This window comes from Ranitomeya imitator, chromosome 1, assembly GCF_032444005.1.
Source record: "Ranitomeya imitator isolate aRanImi1 chromosome 1, aRanImi1.pri, whole genome shotgun sequence".
NCBI lineage: Eukaryota > Metazoa > Chordata > Amphibia > Anura > Dendrobatidae > Ranitomeya > Ranitomeya imitator.
The window spans coordinates 1,025,993,410-1,026,014,859 of record NC_091282.1 but is presented as its reverse complement, the minus strand read 5'-3'; the positions used below and the strand labels follow the sequence as shown (position 1 = coordinate 1,026,014,859).

Below are 21,450 nucleotides of genomic sequence, written 5' to 3'. Positions count from 1 at the left end.
GGCCTTCGATGCCTGTCTGCGGTCACTCCTTCCACTAGGCCTCCACTGACCACACCACTGCTGCCCGTGTACCCCTGGAACCAATTTAAAATTGCCTACAGCCATGTGTTATTATTTTAGGCCTTCGATGCCTGTCTGCGGTGACTCTTTCCACTAGGCCTCCACTGACCACACCACTGCTGCCCTTGTACCCCTGGAACCAATTTAAAATTGCCTACAGCCATGTGTTATTATTTTAGGCCTTCGATGCCTGTCTGCGGTCACTCCTTCCACTAGGCCTCCACTGACCACACCACTGCTGCCCGTGTACCCCTGTAACCAATTTAAAATTGCCTACAGCCATGTGTTATTATTTTAGGCCTTCGATGCCTGTCTGTGGTCACTCCTTCCACTAGGCCTCCACTGACCACACCACTGCTGCCCGTGTACCCCTGGAACCAATTTAAAATTGCCTACAGCCATGTGTTATTATTTTAGGCCTTCGATGCCTGTCTGCGGTCACTCCTTCCACTAGGCCTCCACTGACCACACCACTGCTGCCCGTGTACCCCTGTAACCAATTTAAAATTGCCTACAGCCATGTGTTATTATTTTAGGCCTTCGATGCCTGTCTGCGGTCACTCCTTCCACTAGGCCTCCACTGACCACACCACTGCTGCCCGTGTACCCCTGGAACCAACATCAGAAAATATAAAAATAAGTATTTTGCTTATAAAAAAGAAAATACTGGAGAGATATCAAATGCAGACATTTTAACATTAAAAACAAACACATACAACAAAAATCTGGTACAGTACTAAAAATGGCCACCAGCTACAATAACTTTCTCCTGCAAGTAGTTAACTGAAAGGTTTTTTCAATTTTAAACACAGATATGGCATCCACCGAGTGTTGTCCTGTCGCGTCTTCTTTATATTATTGCCAAGAAGATGCAAAACAATGAAAATAATAAAATCATTATTTACCAAAAAAATAGAGTAAGTCAAAACCACATTGCAAATAAACATTCATTACAAATAAAGAAGCAGGGCGCGTCCGAGGGTGAGTATATACCTAATAAGAATATAATCACCCTCGGACGCGCCCTGTTTCTTTCCGACAGCCTTCCTGCCTAAGAATCAGCCCTTCCGTGGTGTAGAGAGAGGGTTTGTTACACTCCAAGGTGTTCCCCAGGTTGCCTTTCCTGAGCTTCGATCTTCCGGCTCTCGTTTAGTAGTTGTTGGAAACTACGCTGCATTGGGCCTACAAATTGGGTATGGGGTGTAGAGAGATGGTGTGTTCCACTCCAAGGTGTTCCCCAGGTTGCCTTTCCTGAGCTTCGATCTTCCGGCTCTCGTTTAGTAGTTGTTGGAAACTACGCTGCATTGGGCCTACAAATTGGGTATGGGGTGTAGAGAGATGGTGTGTTCCACTCCAAGGTGTTCTCCAGGTTGCCTTTCCTGAGCTTCGATCTTCCGGCTCTCGTTTAGTAGTTGTTGGAAACTACGCTGCATTAGGCCTACAAATTGGGTATGGGGTGTAGAGAGATGGTGTGTTACACTCCAAGGTGTTCCCCAGGTTTCCTCTCCATTGCTTCGATCTTCTGGCTCTCGTTTAGTAGTTGTTGGAAACTACGCTGCATTAGGCCTACAAATTGGGTATGGGGTGTAGAGAGATGGTGTGTTACACTCCAAGGTGTTCCCCAGGTTTCCTCTCCATTGCTTCGATCTTCCGGCTCTCGTTTAGTAGTTGTTGGAAACTACGCTGCATTGGGCCTACAAATTGGGTATGGGGTGTAGAGAGATGGTGTGTTCCACTCCAAGGTGTTCTCCAGGTTGCCTTTCCTGAGCTTCGATCTTCCGGCTCTCGTTTAGTAGTTGTTGGAAACTACGCTGCATTAGGCCTACAAATTGGGTATGGGGTGTAGAGAGATGGTGTGTTACACTCCAAGGTGTTCCCCAGGTTTCCTCTCCATTGCTTCGATCTTCCTGCTCTCGTTTAGTAGTTGTTGGAAACTACGCTGCATTAGGCCTACAAATTGGGTATGGGGTGTAGAGAGATGGTGTGTTCCACTGTAGAGAGATGGTGTGTTCCACTCCAAGGTGTTCCCCAGGTTTCCTCGCCAATGCTTCGATCATCATGCTCTCGTTTAGTAGTTGTTGGAAACTACGCTGCATTAGGCCTACAAATTGGGTATGGGGTGTAGAGAGATGGTGTGTTCCACTCCAAGGTGTTCTCCAGGTTGCCTTTCCTGAACTTCTATCTTCAGGCTCTCATTAAATTGTGGTTAAACGGAACAACTGCATTTGGCGTACTAGTTGGTTTGGGGCCTACTATCGGTGTCTGCCGCTCCTTGCTGTTCTCCTGGTTTCCTGTCCTGAAATTCCGTTTTCAGGCGCTCGTTAAGTAGTTGTTAATGTTAGACTGCATTTGGCCTACTAGTTGGGTTGGGGCCTACTATCGGTGTCTGCCACTCCTTGCTGTTCTCCTCCACTGAACAAAGCTGTGCCGCCTGTTTACTACTGTTGCCAATTTTGAACTGCATTTCGACTACTTACTGATTTGGGCCTACTCTCTGTGTCAGCCTCTCATTCCAGTTGTCCTCCACTGCAATGCCCCCTGATTAGTCCTGTGTTACCAATTTTGAACTGCATTTAGCCCACTTTATTCTTTGGGCCTATATCTGTGTTTCCTCCTCATCCTGCCCATTGCCCAGCCAGTGATAGATGAGTCTGCTGGTACATTGACCCATAACGCAACATTTCCCGTGCACGCTACACTGCAAGATTGTGACCCTGCTGAAAGTCAGGTCCCCCTTCCCGCATACCATACCACCTTACACGGGGACAAACAGGAAGGTGCAGATGAAAGTGCAGGTTCCTTCATCAGGTGGGGGGAGGAATACTAGTTGGCGACGTCACTGGCACAGGGCCTCTCATGGTACGCAAAAGTGTTGCTGCCGGTGGGAGGCGCCCCCGCCGTGCAAACACACCGCTGTACTTTGAGGGGCCCTGTGCCAGTGCCAATGCCAACGAGTGGGCCCCCCCTGCTTGCTCAGGTTCACAGCACTTGCAAAGTTGAAATACTTACCTCTCCCTGCTCCACTGCCGTGACGTGGTCCAGATTTCCTGGGCCCACTAATTACTTGAACCAGCCCTACCCACCACAACTTTAGCCAAATGACCCCCAATTTCAAATGCCTTCCAATTATTATAAGGTAAATTACGCTTCACAAGCTTCATTAAGAAGAATGGATGGTTTTGACATTAAAATGGGCACTCTAGGTGTTTTCCTGGCCCCCACTCACTGCCGACTATGCTGCCCCATTGACTTGCATTGGGTTTCGTGTTTCGGTCGATCCCGACTTTACGTCATAATCGGCCGATTTCACTCGACCCGACTTTTGAGATAGTCGGGTTTCGCGAAACCCGGCTCGACTCTAAAAAGGTCAAGGTCGCTCAACTCTAGCCGGAATCACACTACCATAGAATACGGCTGAATGGTATATGAGAAAACATCGCATAGCACTCAGGACAGTGTTAATCTATGGGGCAGCTCACATTAGCGTTCATTTTCTCAGCCATATTGGCATGTGTGTAAACTAGCAGCATGCTGCGTCTGTCACCAAGACTCGGCCAAGACTTGCCAATGCAAGCATATGGGTGCAAGAAAAAAAATCACACAGCACTGGGACCATGCGAGTGCTGTCAGATTTTTATGTACCGGTGTCCTTTGAAAAGCCATCAATTCATGTGCTGCGTACAGTAAAATCACAGAGTGACAGGTTAGAATAGAAAAGATATATACACTTAGAATTAGTGATTAGTGAGTGTACTCGTTGCCCCTGTTTTCCGCTCGGAGATTTCGTTTTCATCGCGGCAGCTGAATGACTTACAGCTGCCAGCCAGCAGGATTACATGTGGGGATTCCCTAGCAACCAGGCAACCCCCACATGTACTCAGCCTGGGTAGCAGCTGTAAATTATTCAGCTGACACGATTAAAACTAAATCTCCGAACACTAACAAATACTCGGAGGTCACCCGAGCGTGCTCGGGAAAACCCGAGCAACGAGTACATTCGCTCATCACTACTTAGAATACATAGCTATATAGATGTCAGCGACACCTAGGGTAAAATAACAGCAGGAGACAACAGCATAGAATAGATGGATTACATACAGTAAAAACACATAGAATAGGTAGATATACAGATGCATGTAATGAATACAATTAGTGCAGTGTGTGTGCAGCTTACTGTACATGTATTTAATAAAAGATAACTTTTATGAACAAAATAGTGTGGGCTCCCACGTCATTTTCATAACCAGCAAAGGGAAAGCTGATGATTGAAGCCTGATGTTTATAGCCAGGGAAGGTGGTAATACCCATAGATCTTCCCAGGCTATTAATATCAGCTTACAACTGTTTACTTAGCCTTTACTGGCTATTAATATGGGAGACCCTAAAAAAATTACGTAAGGTCCCCTTATAATTAATAACCAGCAAAAGGCTATGCAGACAGCTGAGGTCTGATATTAATAGCCTAGCATGGAGAGCCCAAACAGGATCTCCATGCATGGGTTGTGACTGTCACACAGCCATGACACATGCAGCTGCGGCGCCGAACAGCTGATTGTCGGGAGTGCTCCAGGTATCCAGGCTACTGATCCAGCTATTCGGTAAGCACTATAGCTATTGGGATAACCTCTTATCCAAAGCTATTCTATCATCACTAGTTATAAGGGTTAAAAGTTGACCAGCAATTTCTAATTTTTCCAACAAAATTTATAAAACCATTTTTTTAAGGGACCACCTCACATTTGAAGTGACTTTGAGGGTCAATATGACAGTAAATACCCAAAAATGACACCATTCTAAAAACTGCACCCCTCAAGGTGCGCAAAACCACATTCAAGAAGCTTGCTAACCCTTCAGGTGCTTCACGAGAACTAAAGCAATGTGGAAAAAAAAAAATTAAAATCTTACTTTTTTCAAAATTTTTTTTAATTTAGACTGAACTTTTTTATTTTCACAAGGGTGTCAGGAGAAGATGGACACAAAATTTGTTGTGCAATTTCTCTTGAGTATGCTGATACCCCATATGTGGGGGAAAGCCACTGTTTGGGTGTATGGCAGGGCTCAGAAGGGAGGGAGCACAGTTTGACTTTTTGAATGCAAAATTGACTGCAGTCGATGGAGGGCACCATGTCGTGATTGGACACCCCTGATGTGCCTAAACAGTGGAAACCTCCAATTCTTACTCCAACCTTAACACACCCCTAACCCCAACCCTAACTCCAGCACATCTCTAATCTTAATCCCAGCCCTAACCACACCCATAAACCCAACACAACCCTAACCCTCACCACAGCGCTAACCCCAGCACCAATTCCAACCCCAAAACAACTCCAACCCCAACACAACTCTAACCCCAACACAACTCTAACCCCAACACAACTCTACCCCCAACACAACCCCTACCCTAACACAACCCTATCCGCAACACAACCCTATCCCCAACACCACAACCATAACCTCAACACCACAACCGTAACACCAACACAACTTTAACCTCAACACAACCCCAGCACAACCCCATCACAACCCTAACCTTAACCCCAACCCTAACCCTAACTGCAAAGAATGGGAAAAAAAAATATTATTATTTTTATCTAGCTAAGGGGGTCTTAAAGGGGGGTTGATTTACTATTTCTTCTATTTTTATCACTGTGATAGACCCTATCACAATGATCAAAATGAACCAATAGGAAAAATCTCCTACTGTTGCCAGGTACCGGCCGGCAGATTTCGGCGGGTGCACTAAGCATGCCCCCACCATTTTCTTCCAAGAAGATGACATGGAGGGCCAAAAGATGGAGTTGGTGGGTCCAGGGATGGCAGAAGTACCGGGGTGATTGGGGGACCCCATTTCTCTCTTCTCTGACCTGCTAGATTATATCAGAGGAGAGAGAAATGAATGGAAAATCTGACTTTTTTGTGATCGCCGTTAATAACGGTGATCACGAGACTGGGGATGGTAAAACTTGACCCTAATCAAATTCTCCAGGGTCTCGGCTACCCTTAGTAGCCGAGACCCAGAGATTTTTCAGGCCTATCGGCTGTCATTAAGGGGTTAAACTGTTGAAAACAAAACCAAAAATTGTCAGAGAGGAATATATTGAACCCACCATTCTCTGAGGGCCCACCCTTAGTCTTTACAAAGCATTGCAGATTCCGTTTTATAGTTGTGTTATTATTGATTCCAGCAGGCCTCAATACTCCTTGAATTGCATCATGCTCTATGCTCGTTAGTATTTTCACCCCAAAAGCTCCACTTCTCTTTAAAGGGTGAGCCGTCGAGGAGTGGGGGCGCCTACCGCAGTAAATTAGGGTGCCAACCTCCACTCTCAGGCAGGATTCATTGTAGCTTGATATAGGGTTTTGTTGAGGTACATTGTTTGTCTTCTCACTTTTTTAATATGATTGTGATTAATAGAGTCTTTTAACTTGTTCTAATAAAAGTTTACATTTTAGGGATCCTTCTTGATTTTGATATTTTTCTAGGATTCTGATTCATTACATCTTGTTTTTTTCTAATAAGAAAGCAGACAACTATGAAGAGATTGTGGAAGAGCTACTAATGAGACTGCGAAATCTTGGATGTAGAATGAGTATCAAGATTCACTATTTACACAGCCATTTGGACTTTTTTCCAGAGAAACTTGGGGATGTGAGCGAGGAACAAGGGGAGTGTTTTCATCTGGACATTAAAACAATGGAAGAACAGTATCAAGGCCGGTGGGGCTCACATATGATGGCTGACTATTGCTGGAGCTTGATGAAAGACAACCCAGAAGCTGTACATCACAGGTCAGCCAAGAAAAGAAAGTTCACATAACTGCCATTTGTCATTCATATGTGTGCCATATATATGTGTTTTTATATTTTGTAGTTTAATTCTGTAAGTATATTTGATTTGCTGTACATAGACTTTGCAATCTTTGTTATTCCTTGATTAAAAATACAGAAAATGTAGTACCGAAAATCATGTGTTTTTATCATAAAACATTAGGATTAATTTTCATCAAAAATTGAAAATATCTCGAAATCCTGATGTGATAGCCAAAAACGGAGTTCATATTTGTAATCAGCAGCCAAAATTGACTTAAAATGTTTTAAAACCTTTTGCCAGAAAAATTGCGTTGACCAGTATAATGTTTTACCAAAGCAAGTATATGAAAAAGTATGATTGATTACTAAAACTACAGCCCTTCTTTTAGCCCCATCACTGTAGGATCATACATAACATATTTTACACAAACTAACTCACATCGAGTATCATTAAGAATCTTCAAAGCAAAATAAAAAAAAAATATTACATTACTAAAATCAAACTTACAGACATATGTTACAATTAATTTACCATACGGTTAGTTCAGAATTATAATAAAAAATGAATTATAATGATGCTTACCTAAATACAAAAATGAAATAATTGGTGTCATCTTGAATTCTTGCTTTCTTTTGAAACAAGCCACTGAACTTCCTTTACAAGAGATAAGAGTTATTACTGAGCGCTGAAACCTAAAGGTTTTTTTTTTTTTTTTTTTAATTTATGTAACTGAAACTTTTCAACCAATCATAAGTAACATCTTGATCAACCACAGAGGCGGGTGTGAAAAATGAGCAGCAGAATATAGTCTGATTAGCCACAGGAAGGATTAAGTCATATTTTCTCCAGAGCTTTACCTTCAAGCATGTTGCTTATGAGGGGGAGCTGTGTGTTCATGTTGCAGGTTTGGTAAATTTTTGGTGCATTTTTTCCTTGCAGATCTTCTACATAAACCTGAAGCAATCTTGATGCCAGCAAAGTTATTGAGAAACCTGACTTGTCATGCACATGTTGCTTATTTCTGACTTGCAGATTTGGTGCAGCAACTCAAATCCCTGTGCGTTTTTCAGCACTGACTTCATTCAAATCAGTCAAAAACACTGGCAAAAATGCAGCAAAAATGCGTTATTTTGCAGCTGAATTTTTCCTTTTCAATAGATGCAGAAATAGTACTCAACGTGTGCAAATACCTTTAAAACTAAAGGTCTCAATTTCTACCAGATAGGCCAACTTATATATAAAAATATAAAAACCTAAAACGGATACAAAATATTATACAAGCTAAACCATTTAACACTAACATCTATTCTGCAACTACCAAAGACTTTTCTGTGATCTTTAACATCTACAGCATTATTCCCTTTTGCTTCTTCTGGTATTCGCTGATGTTTATGTGCCAAATTTATCAAGATTGCGAAAATAAACTTTACGCAAAGTCAAAAATGGTCTTTTTTTCCTGTCTTTAACCACTTTTGCGCCTTTTTAGTGCAAAATTTTTTAGCATGCATAAAATTACCGGAGTGCATTAGAATAAATAACAAGATTATTAATGTAACTAGGAATATATTGATAACGAAAAGAATCTATGACCAATCACTGTATGCTAACACGATCACTTAGGGAAGTTTATTCAATTCACAGAAAATATAACCTCGGTTTCATTTCTGACACTCCAACTTTGCCACTTCCTGTGCTGTCAATCTTTTCTAACGTACAATATAGAAATTAGACCAAGCACATTTTTCTATCTTCTTAGCTTTTCAGTTTTTTTCTTGAGGCTAGGGCCATGCTGCAGACTATGTAACACATGCTCAATATTTATAACTTTTTCCATTGCTGTTTTTTATGACTTAAAGCTAATGTGTATTCATAGTTTATTTACATCATATGTCATGTCTCAGATTTTGATACAGGCTCCAACACTAAGCCCACATCTTTCTCTGCACATGACAGCTGATTTAATTAGCTGCCATGTGCCTTTAACAGTCACCTGTGGATCGGCGCTCCATCCACGGCTGTCAATCTCTTGACAGCGGGGTTTAACACACTCCTGCTGGAAGCGCGTCATTCCGGCGACCAATCGGCACCCCTGATCATGGGGCGCCGACTGGTTGCTGTGACAGCTGGGGTTCTGCAGAAGAACCCGGTGACTGTCATTACAATACTCCTGTGAATGCCGGTTTGTGACCAATGTTCACTGGAGATCGTGATTTCTGCTATACATAGCTGTTGTGAATTCTGTGGCAGAGCTCCCTCCTGTGGTCACAAGTGGTACTTCGGCTGATTCTCTCTGTGAGCTTCTGTTGGTGGAGGAAAGTGGTACTGCGGCTTCTGAGTTTCCTCCCTCAGGTGATCTGGTGAGGTCGTTAGGTGCTTCTCTACTTAACTCCACCTAATGCTTTTATCCTGGCTTCCTGTCAATGTTCCAGTGTTGGACTTGCTTTTCCCTGGATCATTCCTGTGGCCTGCTGCTCTGCATAGCTAAGTTCTTCTTTGCTATTTGTTTGCTATTTTTTCTGTCCAGCTTGTCTATTTTGTTGCTGGAAGCTCTGGGACGCAAAGGGTGTACCTCCGTGCCGTTAGTTCGGTACGGAGGGTCTTTTTGCCCCCTTTGCGTAGTTTTCTTTAGGGTTTTGTGTAGACCGCAAAGTTACCTTTTCTATCCTCGATCTGTTAAGAAAGTCGGGCCTCACTTTGCTGAATCTATTTCATCTCTACGTTTGTCTTTTCATCTTAACTCACAGTCATTATATGTGGGGGGCTGCCTTTTCCTTTGGGGTATTTCTCCGAGGCAAGGTAGGCTTATTTTCTATCTTCAGGCTAGTTAGTTTCTCAGGCTGTGCCGAGTTGCCTAGGCAGAGTTAGACGCAATCCACGGCTGCCTCTAGTGTTGTTTGGAGAGGATTAGGGATTGCGGTCTGCAGAGTTCCCACGTCTCAGAGCTCGTTCTATGATTTTGGGTTATTGTCAGATCACTGTATGTGCTCTGACCGCTATGTCCATTGTAGTACTGAATTGCCTCTCATAACAGTACAGGAAGCCAAAAGTACTAATGATTCTCAATAGAGGGAAAAAAGAAGTTCTGAGACCATTTTTTTTTCTTTGCACTGTGTTTTGCCTTTTTTTTCCCCTAGACATTTGGGTGGTTCAGTACACAGGTGTAGCGATGGACATTAGAAGTCTGTCTTCATTTGTGGATCAGCTCTCGGCAAGAGTACAAAAGATTCAAGACACTATTGATCAGAAAGCTATGTTGGAACCAAGAATTCCTATTCCTGATTTGTTTTTTGGAGATAGAACTAAGTTTCTGAGTTTCAAAAATAATTGTAAATTATTTCTGGCCTTGAAACCTCGCTCCTCTGGTGATCCAGTTCAACAGGTTTTGATTGTTATTTCTTTTTTGCGCGGCGACCCTCAGGACTGGGCATTTTCTCTTGCGCCGGGAGATCCTGCATTGAGTAATATCGATGCGTTTTTCCTGGCGCTCGGATTGCTGTACGATGAACCTAATTCAGTGGATCAGGCAGAGAAAAATTTGCTGGCTCTTTGTCAGGGTCAGGATGAGATAGAGGTATATTGTCAGAAATTTAGAAAGTGGTCCGTGCTCACTCAATGGAATGAATCTGCGCTGGCAGCTATGTTCAGAAAGGGTCTCTCTGAAGCCCTTAAGGATGTCATGGTGGGATTTCCTATGCCTGCTGGTTTGAATGAGTCTATGTCTTTGGCCATTCAGATCGGTCGACGCTTGCGTGAGCGTAAATCTGTGCACCATTTGGCGGTATTACCTGAGCTTAAACCTGAGCCTATGCAGTGCGATAGGACTTTGACAAGAGTTAAACGGCAAGAACACAGACGTCTGAATGGGCTGTGTTTCTACTGTGGTGATTCCACTCATGCTATCTCTGATTGTCCTAAGCGCACTAAGCGGTTCGCTAGGTCTGCCACCATTGGTACGGTACAGTCAAAATTCCTTCTGTCCGTTACCTTGATCTGCTCTTTGTCATCGTATTCTGTCATGGCATTTGTGGATTCAGGCGCTGCCCTGAATTTGATGGACTTGGAGTATGCTAAGCGTTGTGGGTTTCTCTTAGAGCCCTTGCAGTGTCCTATTCCATTGAGAGGAATTGATGCCACGCCTTTGGCCAAGAATAAGCCTCAATACTGGACCCAGCTGACCATGTGCATGGCTCCTGCACATCAGGAGGTTATTCGCTTTCTGGTGTTGCATAATCTGCATGATGTGGTCGTGTTGGGGTTGCCATGGCTACAAGTCCATAATCCAGTATTAGATTGGAAATCCATGTCGGTGTCCAGCTGGGGTTGTCAGGGGGTACATGGTGATGTTCCATTTCTGTCAATTTCGTCATCCACCCCTTCTGAGGTTCCAGAGTTCTTGTCTGATTACCGGGATGTATTTGATGAGCCCAAGTCCGATGCCCTACCTCCGCATAGGGATTGTGATTGTGCTATCAATTTGATTCCTGGTAGTAAATTCCCAAAAGGTCGACTGTTTAATTTATCCGTGCCTGAGCACGCCGCTATGCGCAGTTATGTGAAGGAATCCCTGGAGAAGGGGCATATTCGCCCGTCATCGTCACCATTAGGAGCAGGGTTCTTTTTTGTAGCCAAGAAGGATGGTTCGCTGAGACCTTGAATAGATTACCGCCTTCTAAATAAGATCACGGTTAAATTTCAGTACCCCTTGCCATTGTTATCTGATTTGTTTGCTCGGATTAAGGGGGCTAGTTGGTTCACCAAGATAGATCTTCGTGGTGCGTATAATCTGGTGCGAATCAGGCAAGGAGATGAATGGAAAACTGCATTTAATACGCCCGGGGGTCATTTTGAGTACCTAGTGATGCCATTCGGACTTGCCAATGCTCCATCAGTGTTTCAGTCCTTTATGCATGACATCTTCCGAGAGTACCTGGATAAATTCCTGATTGTGTACTTGGATGACATTTTGATCTTCTCGGATGATTGGGAGTCTCATGTGAAGCAGGTCAGAACGGTTTTTCAGGTCCTGCGTGTTAATTCTTTGTTTGTGAAGGGATCAAAGTGTCTCTTTGGTGTGCAGAAGGTTTCATTTTTGGGGTTCATCTTTTCCCCTTCTACTATCGAGATGGATCCTGTTAAGGTCCAAGCCATCCATGATTGGACTCAGCCGACATCTCTGAAAAGTCTGCAAAAGTTCCTGGGCTTTGCTAATTTTTATCGTCGCTTCATCTGCAATTTTTCTAGTATTGCCAAACCATTGACCGATTTGACCAAGAAGGGTGCTGATTTGGTCAATTGGTCTTCTGCTGCTGTGGAAGCTTTTCAAGACTTGAAGCGTCGTTTTTCTTCTGCCCCTGTGTTGTGTCAACCAGATGTTTCTCTTCCGTTCCAGGTCGAGGTTGATGCTTCTGAGATTGGAGCAGGGGCTGTTTTGTCGCAGAGAGGTTCTGATTGCTCAGTGATGAAACCATGCGCTTTTTTTTTCCAGGAAGTTTTCGCCTGCTGAGCGAAATTATGATGTGGGCAACCGAGAGTTGCTGGCCATGAAGTGGGCATTCAAGGAGTGGCGTCATTGGCTTGAAGGAGCTAAGCATCGCGTGGTGGTATTGACTGATCATAAGAACTTGACTTATCTTGAGTCTGCTAAGCGGTTGAATCCTAGACAGGCTCGTTGGTCGCTGTTTTTTGCCCGTTTTGACTTTGTGATTTCGTACCTTCCGGGCTCTAAAAATGTGAAGGCGGATGCTCTGTCTAGGAGTTTTGTGCCCGACTCTCCGGGTTTGTCTGAGCCGGCGGGTATCCTCAAGGAAGGAGTAATTGTGTCTGCCATCTTCCCTGATTTGCGGCGGGTGCTGCAAAAAATTCAGGCTAATAAACCTGATCGTTGTCCAGCGGAGAGACTGTTTGTCCCTGATAGGTGGACCAATAAAGTTATCTTTGAGGTTCATTGTTCGGTGTTGGCTGGTCATCCTGGAATCTTTGGTACCAGAGAGTTGGTGGCTAGATCCTTTTGGTGGCCGTCTCTGTCGTGGGATGTGCGTGTTTTTGTGCAGTCCTGTGGGATTTGTGCTCGGGCTAAGCCCTGCTGTTCTCGTGCCAGTGGGTTGCTTTTGCCCTTGCCGGTCCCGAAGAGGCCTTGGACACATATCTTTATGGAATTTATTTCTGATCTTCCCGTTTCGCAAAAGATGTCAGTCATTTGGGTGGTCTGTGATCGCTTTTCTAAGATGGTCCATCTGGTACCCTTGTCTAAATTGCCTTCCTCCTCTGATTTGGTGCCATTGTTCTTCCAGCATGTGGTTCGTTTACATGGCATTCCAGAGAATATCGTTTCTGACAGAGGTTCCCAGTTTGTTTCAAGGTTTTGGCGAGCCTTTTGTGGTAGGATGGGCATCGACTTGTCTTTTTCCTCGGCTTTCCATCCTCAGACTAATGGCCAGACCGAACGAACCAATCAGACCTTGGAAACATATCTGAGATGCTTTGTTTCTGCCGATCAGGATGACTGGGTGTCCTTTTTGCCTTTGGCTGAGTTCGCCCTTAATAATCGGGCCAGCTCGGCTACCTTGGTTTCGCCATTTTTCTGCAATTCTGGGTTCCATCCTCGTTTCTCTTCAGGACAGGTTGAGTCTTCGGACTGTCCTGGTGTGGATACTGTGGTGGACAGGTTGCAGCAGATTTGGACTCATGTAGTGGACAATTTGTCCTTGTCCCAGGAGAAGGCTCAACGTTTCGCTAATCGCAGATGCCGTGTGGGTCCCCGACTTCGTGTTGGGGATCTGGTTTGGTTATCTTCTCGTCATATTCCTATGAAGGTTTCCTCTCCTAAGTTTAAACCTCGTTTCATTGGTCCGTATAGGATTTCTGAGGTTCTTAATCCTGTGTCTTTTCGTCTGACCCTTCCAAATTCTTTTTCCATACATAACGTATTCCATAGGTCATTGTTGCGGAGATACGTGGCACCTATGGTTCCATCTGTTGATCCTCCTGCCCCGGTTTTGGTGGAGGGGGAATTGGAGTATATTGTGGAGAAGATTTTGGATTCTCGTGTTTCTAGACGGAAACTCCAGTATCTGGTTAAATGGAAGGGTTATGCTCAGGAAGATAATTCCTGGGTTTTTGCCTCTGATGTCCATGCTCCCGATATTGTTCGTGCCTTTCATGTGGCTCATCCTGGTCGGCCTGGGGGCTCTGGTGAGGGTTCGGTGACCCCTCCTCAAGGGGGGGGTACTGTTGTGAATTCTGTGGCAGAGCTCCCTCCTGTGGTCACAAGTGGTACTTCGGCTGATTCTCTCTGTGAGCTTCTGTTGGTGGAGGGAAGTGGTACTGCGGCTTCTGAGTTTCCTCCCTCAGGTGATCTGGTGAGGTCGTTAGGTGCTTCTCTACTTAACTCCACCTAATGCTTTTATCCTGGCTTCCTGTCAATGTTCCAGTGTTGGACTTGCTTTTCCCTGGATCATTCCTGTGGCCTGCTGCTCTGCATAGCTAAGTTCTTCTTTGCTATTTGTTTGCTATTTTTTCTGTCCAGCTTGTCTATTTTGTTGCTGGAAGCTCTGGGACGCAAAGGGTGTACCTCCGTGCCGTTAGTTCGGTACGGAGGGTCTTTTTGCCCCCTTTGCGTGGTTTTCTTTAGGGTTTTGTGTAGACCGCAAAGTTACCTTTTCTATCCTCGATCTGTTAAGAAAGTCGGGCCTCACTTTGCTGAATCTATTTCATCTCTACGTTTGTCTTTTCATCTTAACTCACAGTCATTATATGTGGGGGGCTGCCTTTTCCTTTGGGGTATTTCTCTGAGGCAAGGTAGGCTTATTTTCTATCTTCAGGCTAGTTAGTTTCTCAGGTTGTGCCGAGTTGCCTAGGCAGAGTTAGGCGCAATCAACGGCTGCCTCTAGTGTTGTTTGGAGAGGATTAGGGATTGCGGTCTGCAGAGTTCCCACGTCTCAGAGCTCGTTCTATGATTTTGGGTTATTGTCAGATTACTGTATGTGCTCTGACCGCTATGTCCATTGTAGTACTGAATTGCCTCTCATAACACATAGCAGACCTGAAGCACTGCTATGTATAGCACAGATGATCACAGCTTCAAGTTTCCTAAGGAGACTATTAAATAAAGTAAGTAAAAAAAGTTTTAAAAATATGAAAACATTTAAAAAACACAACATTTCAAATCACCCCCCTTTTGCCCATTGAAAACAAAATAATTACAAAAAAATAGACATACTAGGTATCGATATTTTCATAAAAGGTATCTAGCCCAAAACAATATCTTTAAAAATGTTATCTCGGCATGCAAAAAATAAACCCCCACCAAGCTCAAGATCCTGAAAAATGGAGATTTTACAAGTCTTGGAAAAAAGCACTTTTCTTTTTTTTTACAATTTTTTTTGCCACTTAAATAAAAAAATAACCTATACATGTTTGGTATCTGGGTACTCACACTGATCTGTAGAGTCATAATGGCAGGTCTGTTTTAGCATTTAGTGAGCATAGTAAAGACAAAATGAAAACAATCTGTGGTATTACACTTTTTTTGCAATTTCACCGCACATGGAATTTTCCCCCCCAGTACATTATATGGTAAAATCAATGGTGTTGTTCAAAAGGACGATTTGTCCCAATAAAACAAGCACTCACAAAGCCATATTTTCTTCCAGGCTGAGCTACTCATGTCAATGTTCAGCAATGCAACCAAATGTAGCATAGTTGATGATTGTTGTGGGACATTATCATTGTGGATTAATGGCGGACAGGTAAGGCTTACTTTGATTTTTTATTTTTATTTTCACATTAATAAATGGGATAAAGAAGTGATTTGTTGGGGAGTGTTTTGTTCAAGAAAAGGACTTTTTCCTGTATATATCTTTATTAATTTTCACTTCACCTTTTCTGAGTCAGCTGCAGGCTGCAATTTTTTGGCTGGGGAGGGCCAAATAAGTAATGTAATAGATAAACCATTATTTCTTATTTTTAGGGACTCTATAGCGACAAGGTCTGTTCCGCAGGACTGGCGCATAGCAAATGTGGTGCCAATATTCAAAAAGGGCTCTAAAAGTGAACCTGGAAATTATAGGCCAGTAAGTCTAACCTCTATTGTTGGTAAAATATTTGAAGGGTTTCTGAGGGATGTTATTCTGGATTATCTCAATGAGAATAACTGTTTAACTCCATATCAGCATGGGTTTATGAGAAATCGCTCCTGTCAAACCAATCTAATCAGTTTTTATGAAGAGGTAAGCTATAGACTGGACCACGGTGAGTCATTGGACGTGGTATATCTCGATTTTTCCAAAGCGTTTGATACCGTGCCGCACAAGAGGTTGGTACACAAAATGAGAATGCTTGGTCTGGGGGAAAATGTGTGTAAATGGGTTAGTAACTGGCTTAGTGATAGAAAGCAGAGGGTGGTTATAAATGGTATAGTCTCTAACTGGGTCGCTGTGACCAGTGGGGTACCGCAGGGGTCAGTATTGGGACCTGTTCTCTTCAACATATTCATTAATTATCTGGTAGAAGGTTTACACAGTAAAATATCGATATTTGCAGATGATACAAAACTATGTAAAGCAGTTAATACAAGAGAAGATAGTATTCTGCTACAGATGGATCTGGATAAGTTGGAAACTTGGGCTGAAAGGTGGCAGATGAGGTTTAACAATGATAAATGTAAGGTTATACACATGGGAAGAAGGAATCAATATCACCATTACACACTGAATGGGAAACCACTGGGTAAATCTGACAGGGAGAAGGACTTGGGGATCCTAGTTAATGATAAACTTACCTGGAGCAGCCAGTGCCAGGCAGCAGCTGCCAAGGCAAACAGGATCATGGGGTGCATTAAAAGAGGTCTGGATACACATGATGAGAGCATTATACTGCCTCTGTACAAATCCCTAGTTAGACCGCACATGGAGTACTGTGTCCAGTTTTGGGCACCGGTGCTCAGGAAGGATATAATGGAACTAGAGAGAGTACAAAGGAGGGCAACAACATTAATAAAGGGGATGGGAGAACTACAATACCCAGATAGATTAGCGAAATTAGGATTATTTAGTCTAGAAAAAAGACGACTGAGGGGCGATCTAATAACCATGCATAAGTATATAAGGGGACAATACAAATATCTCGCTGAGGATCTGTTTATACCAAGGAAGGTGACGGGCACAAGGGGGCATTCTTTGCGTCTGGAGGAGAGAAGGTTTTTCCACCAACATAGAAGAGGATTCTTTACTGTTAGGGCAGTGAGAATCTGGAATTGCTTGCCTGAGGAGGTGGTGATGGCGAACTCAGTCGAGGGGTTCAAGAGAGGCCTGGATGTCTTCCTGGAGCAGAACAATATTGTATCATACAATTATTAGGTTCTGTAGAAGGACGTAGATCTGGGTATTTATTATGATGGAATATAGGCTGAACTGGATGGACAAATGTCTTTTTTCGGCCTTACTAACTATGTTACTATGTTACTATGTAAATATCCATGGGCCTTCCCAGCCTGAGAATACCACCCCCTAGTTGTCTGCTTTAGCTTGGCTGGTTATCAAAAATGGAGTGACCCCATGCTGTTTCATCCATCTCTAGTTATTACACAACCAAGTCATATTCCATGATTGTGGTAGGAAAGCCTCTCTTTCCAAGATTCCAAAGCTCCCCATGTACAACTCAAACTAGTTTTACCTATCTTACAATGCTATTTCATGCCAAAATATCCCATTTATACAAGATGACATTTTTCTGCACATCATGTCTAATCTTAGTCTAATCTACAGTACAATCTAATCTACAAACCATGTGCTTGTGCTACTTTTGGATTATCAAAATCTGCAGCCAATTAGTCACATGTATACATGGGTGTATTGGAAGAGGTGGTAAGTTTTGCTATGTAGTGGAATTCAGTGAGGTTGACAGAAAAAAAAGACAAATATTTAGCCATCTGTACATGCTTATTATTATTATTATTATTTATATAGCACCATTAATTCCATGGTGCTGTACCTGAAAAAGGGGTTACGTACAGAGTTATAGATATTGTTTACAGTAAATGAATTTACAATGACAGACTGGTACAGAGGGGAGAGGACCCTGTCCTTGTGGACTTACATTCTATGGGATAATGAGGCAGAGACACAAGTTCGCCGGTGTGGCAGCTCTGGTGGTGGTGAGGTGGCAGCTCTGGTGGTGGTGAGGTGGCAACTCAAGTGGTGGTGAGGCGGCAGCTCGGGTGGTGGTAGAATGGTTATTGCAGGCTGTAGGCTTTCTTGAAGAGATTGGCTTTCAGGTTCCTTCTGAAGAATCCGAGGGTGGTGGATAATCGGACATGTTGAGGCGTGGAATTCCATCCAGAGGATGGGGGATATTCGGGAGAAATCTTGGAAGCGGTTGCGTGGGGAACGAATAAGTGTGGAGGAGAGTAGGAGGTCTTGAGATGATTGAAGATTACATGAGGGAAGATATTGGGAGATTAGTTCAGAGATATGGGGAAGGGACAGGTTGTGGATGGCTTTTGCAGATCAGTGTTAGTAGTTTGAACTGGATTCATTGGGGAATTGGGAGCCAGTGGAGGGATTTACAGAGAGGAGAAACAGGGGAGTAGCGAGGAGAGAGGTGGATTAGCTGGGCAGCAGAGTTGAGGACAGATTGGAGTGGTGCAAGAGAGTTAGCGGGGAGGCCACAGAGGAGGATGTTGCAGTAGTCAAGGTGGGAGATGATGAGGGCATGCACAAGAGTTTTACTAGATTGTGGGTTGAGGAAGGGACGGATTCTGGTGCTTAGTGATATAAGCTATATTGCAATGACATATGTATTATAAAACATTCTATGGTTGACACAATACAAAGTCGTCCTTGTGCTAGGTTTGTCATTGACAAAAAGCCTATTAATAAGAGACTTCCTGTTCTTGATTGGAATGCACTTCTGCATCATTTAGTTTCCTGCATTTCTGGAAACATAGAAGAGTCATAAAATATGCCAGGCTCGTTACTTACTTTCATCTATAGATAAGATCTATAGCTATCTAAAGATAAGATGTACTTTAAAAATTAAAAAAACAGCATATGTGTCCTACAAAAAAAGGTTGTAGTTTTTGTTTTTTGATGGGGTGGAGAGGGGTTTAACTTATACTGCATTTTACATTTTATCTTGATCAATTCAATTCTGATTTAATTTTCCCAAAAAGAACAGGCAATCCTCGCATCTGTTGAGGTTGTCTAACAGCTGCAAATCATGTAGCTGCAGGGAGTCGAACATAATATACAAGCACGCCCAGATCCTGGGATAACACCCGAGCATGCTCGGATAAGACAAAATTAACCTACCCTTAAAATTATAGACTGTTCATTTCTACATCAGTGGGCAAATTTATAAAATCAGCAAGGGATCAAATACTTATTTCCCACATATATACATACAGCTCTGGCAAAAGTTAAGAGACCACTGCAAAATGTTCTATTTTGTCTGATTTTTCTCTTTATGTTTTTGAGTAAAATGTAAATTGTTCAATGGGGTTCAGGTCTGGAGATGGGGCATACTCTCACTCTCATCTTTCATTTGTTCAGTTTCATAGATCTTTTATTTATTATTATTTTTATCAGATTCAAGTTATTTCTGTGACCACTGTGGGTTTTCTGTCATTAAACAAGGGGTACCAACAATTTTGACCACGTGTGTAAATGGCCAGTTATTTACAATCATAAATTGATATACCGCTAATTAGGATCAAGCCAATTTCATTGATAAGATAGCAGACAATGCCCTTCCATTAATCCAGGGTGCCGTAATATTTTGTGGAGACCTAAATGATACCCTTGACCCGGTGTTAGATAATTCTAACGGTAGATCGCATCTCTCTTATGCTGTTAGAGCCTTTTTGCAAATGCAGCTTTATGACATCTGGATGCTCCAGCACCCATCAGATAACGATTATAGTTTTTACTCCCAACCGAATGATTCTTATAGTAGGTTAGATTATATCCTCCTCCAGCAAAATGCATTACTTTGGCTTTCAGATTCTCGCATTGGTAGCACACTTTGGTCAGATCACAAACCTGTATATTGCTCACTAAAAGTACCATCCATTACCAAAACATCAGGGTCTTGGCGTTTCAAGATATTATTAGATACATTTTGTGTCTTAGATATACTTACCTCCATATCTAACTTTATTGTTGATCATGGAAATGATGATACAGCCCCACAATTAATGGGAAGCCCTCAAGGGTCTACTTAGAGGGGTATTTATCAAACATGGGTCTCAAATCAAAAAGAAAGAGGTCAGGCAATCAAACTACAGAGAGTTATAAATTTATCAGATTCAAGTTATTTCTGTGACCACTGTGGGTTTTTCTGTCATTAAACAAGGGGTACCAACAATTTTGACCATGTGTGTATATTCTACCTATTGTGTCCCCCCTGTTTCCTTATAAATTGTGAGCAGGACCCTCACACCTCATGTAACTGCTGAACTCTGCTGTTACTTTGTATTGTTTTTATTGTCTGTATTTGTCCCCGCTTAATTGTAAAGTGCTGAGGAATATGTTGGCATTACATAAATAAAATTATTATTACTCACTTTTATTATTATCAATAAAGTTAATCTGTTTAGCTTGATTTGTACTGTTGCTATCTAAGGGCTCCAGTTTCATATTTAGTGATAAAAGCAAGAAAAGAATAAAATAAAAAAAAACAGGTAAGTGACATGGAAATCCTCAAAGGGGTTGGGACATGATTTTTTTTAGCACTTACCGTAGTAAAATGTAGTCATTATAGGTTTTCCTCCTTTGTTTGTCTTATTAGTGCAGCATTCTTCACAGAGTGCAAAGCTCTCTTGATCTCAAAATGGATTTTGATTGGAAAGCATGTTTTTTTTTAATCTGGAGATTTGAATTTTTAAAGCTTTTGTTCCAAAAGAGCAGTTCTCATATACCGTAGACAGATGGTATTGAGGCAACAAAGTAATCAGGTTGGAACATTGGAGTAAGATGTGGCAGAATGGCAAATGGAGGAGCAGAACTGGAACCTTAACAACTGGATATGCTGAGTTGAAATCAAGACAACTAGTGTGTTGTAGTAGCAGACTCAACTGAGTGATGGTAACCCAGAGATTCAAGTAACACAGGAGGTTCAGTGGCAAAACTGTGCCTCAAGTATAGCAGAGCTGGGTTTTTCACAGAGTTCAAGGTTAAGTTGACCATTGATATAACAGTGCTAGGTTTGTCAATTTGTACTAGGGATCCAAGAACAAGGAAGCCAACTACCTGTATACACCTGAAGCAGAATATAAGGGCTGGGTCAATGAGGCCACAGAAGTGTGCCAGGTTGCCAAAGTCTCCCAATGCACAGAAAAGCAGAAGGGAAATGTAGAGCCTGGCCCTTGTGCCAGCACATGTAATCTGACCTGTCCATCGTCCTCCTCCAGTTGAAATACAGCAAAAAGGTTAATTGGCAGGCTGGGTCACATGGTTCTCCTACAATTGTCAATTTAAGAACCGGACCGATGTGCACTCTGTAAGGAAGGCTGCCTTAACAAGTGTAGTAGGGGAACCTGTAATTCTTATATATTAGTAAGTTCCTCAAAATCAAGTATCCAA

General features: G+C 42.7%; 1 protein-coding gene across 8 annotated transcripts in view; it reads right to left on the bottom strand.

The window, feature by feature from the left end:
• The window catches only part of LOC138656775 (uncharacterized), a 304,597-nt gene extending 297,032 nt beyond the window's left edge, over positions 1 to 7,565 (bottom strand). For 7 of the 8 annotated variants that reach the window (XR_011316968.1, XM_069744011.1, XM_069744013.1 and 4 more), the window contains exon 1: positions 7,454 to 7,542. Coding sequence is in view for 6 of the 8 variants with exons in the window: in XM_069744011.1 (XP_069600112.1) it covers positions 7,454 to 7,484 (31 nt within the window). In the remaining 2 variants the exon portion in view is untranslated. Of the gene's footprint in view, positions 1 to 7,453 lie in introns of all 8 variants that reach the window. The other variant, XM_069744017.1, reaches the window with a different exon arrangement.
• Between the last annotated feature and the right edge of the window lie 13,885 nt (positions 7,566 to 21,450).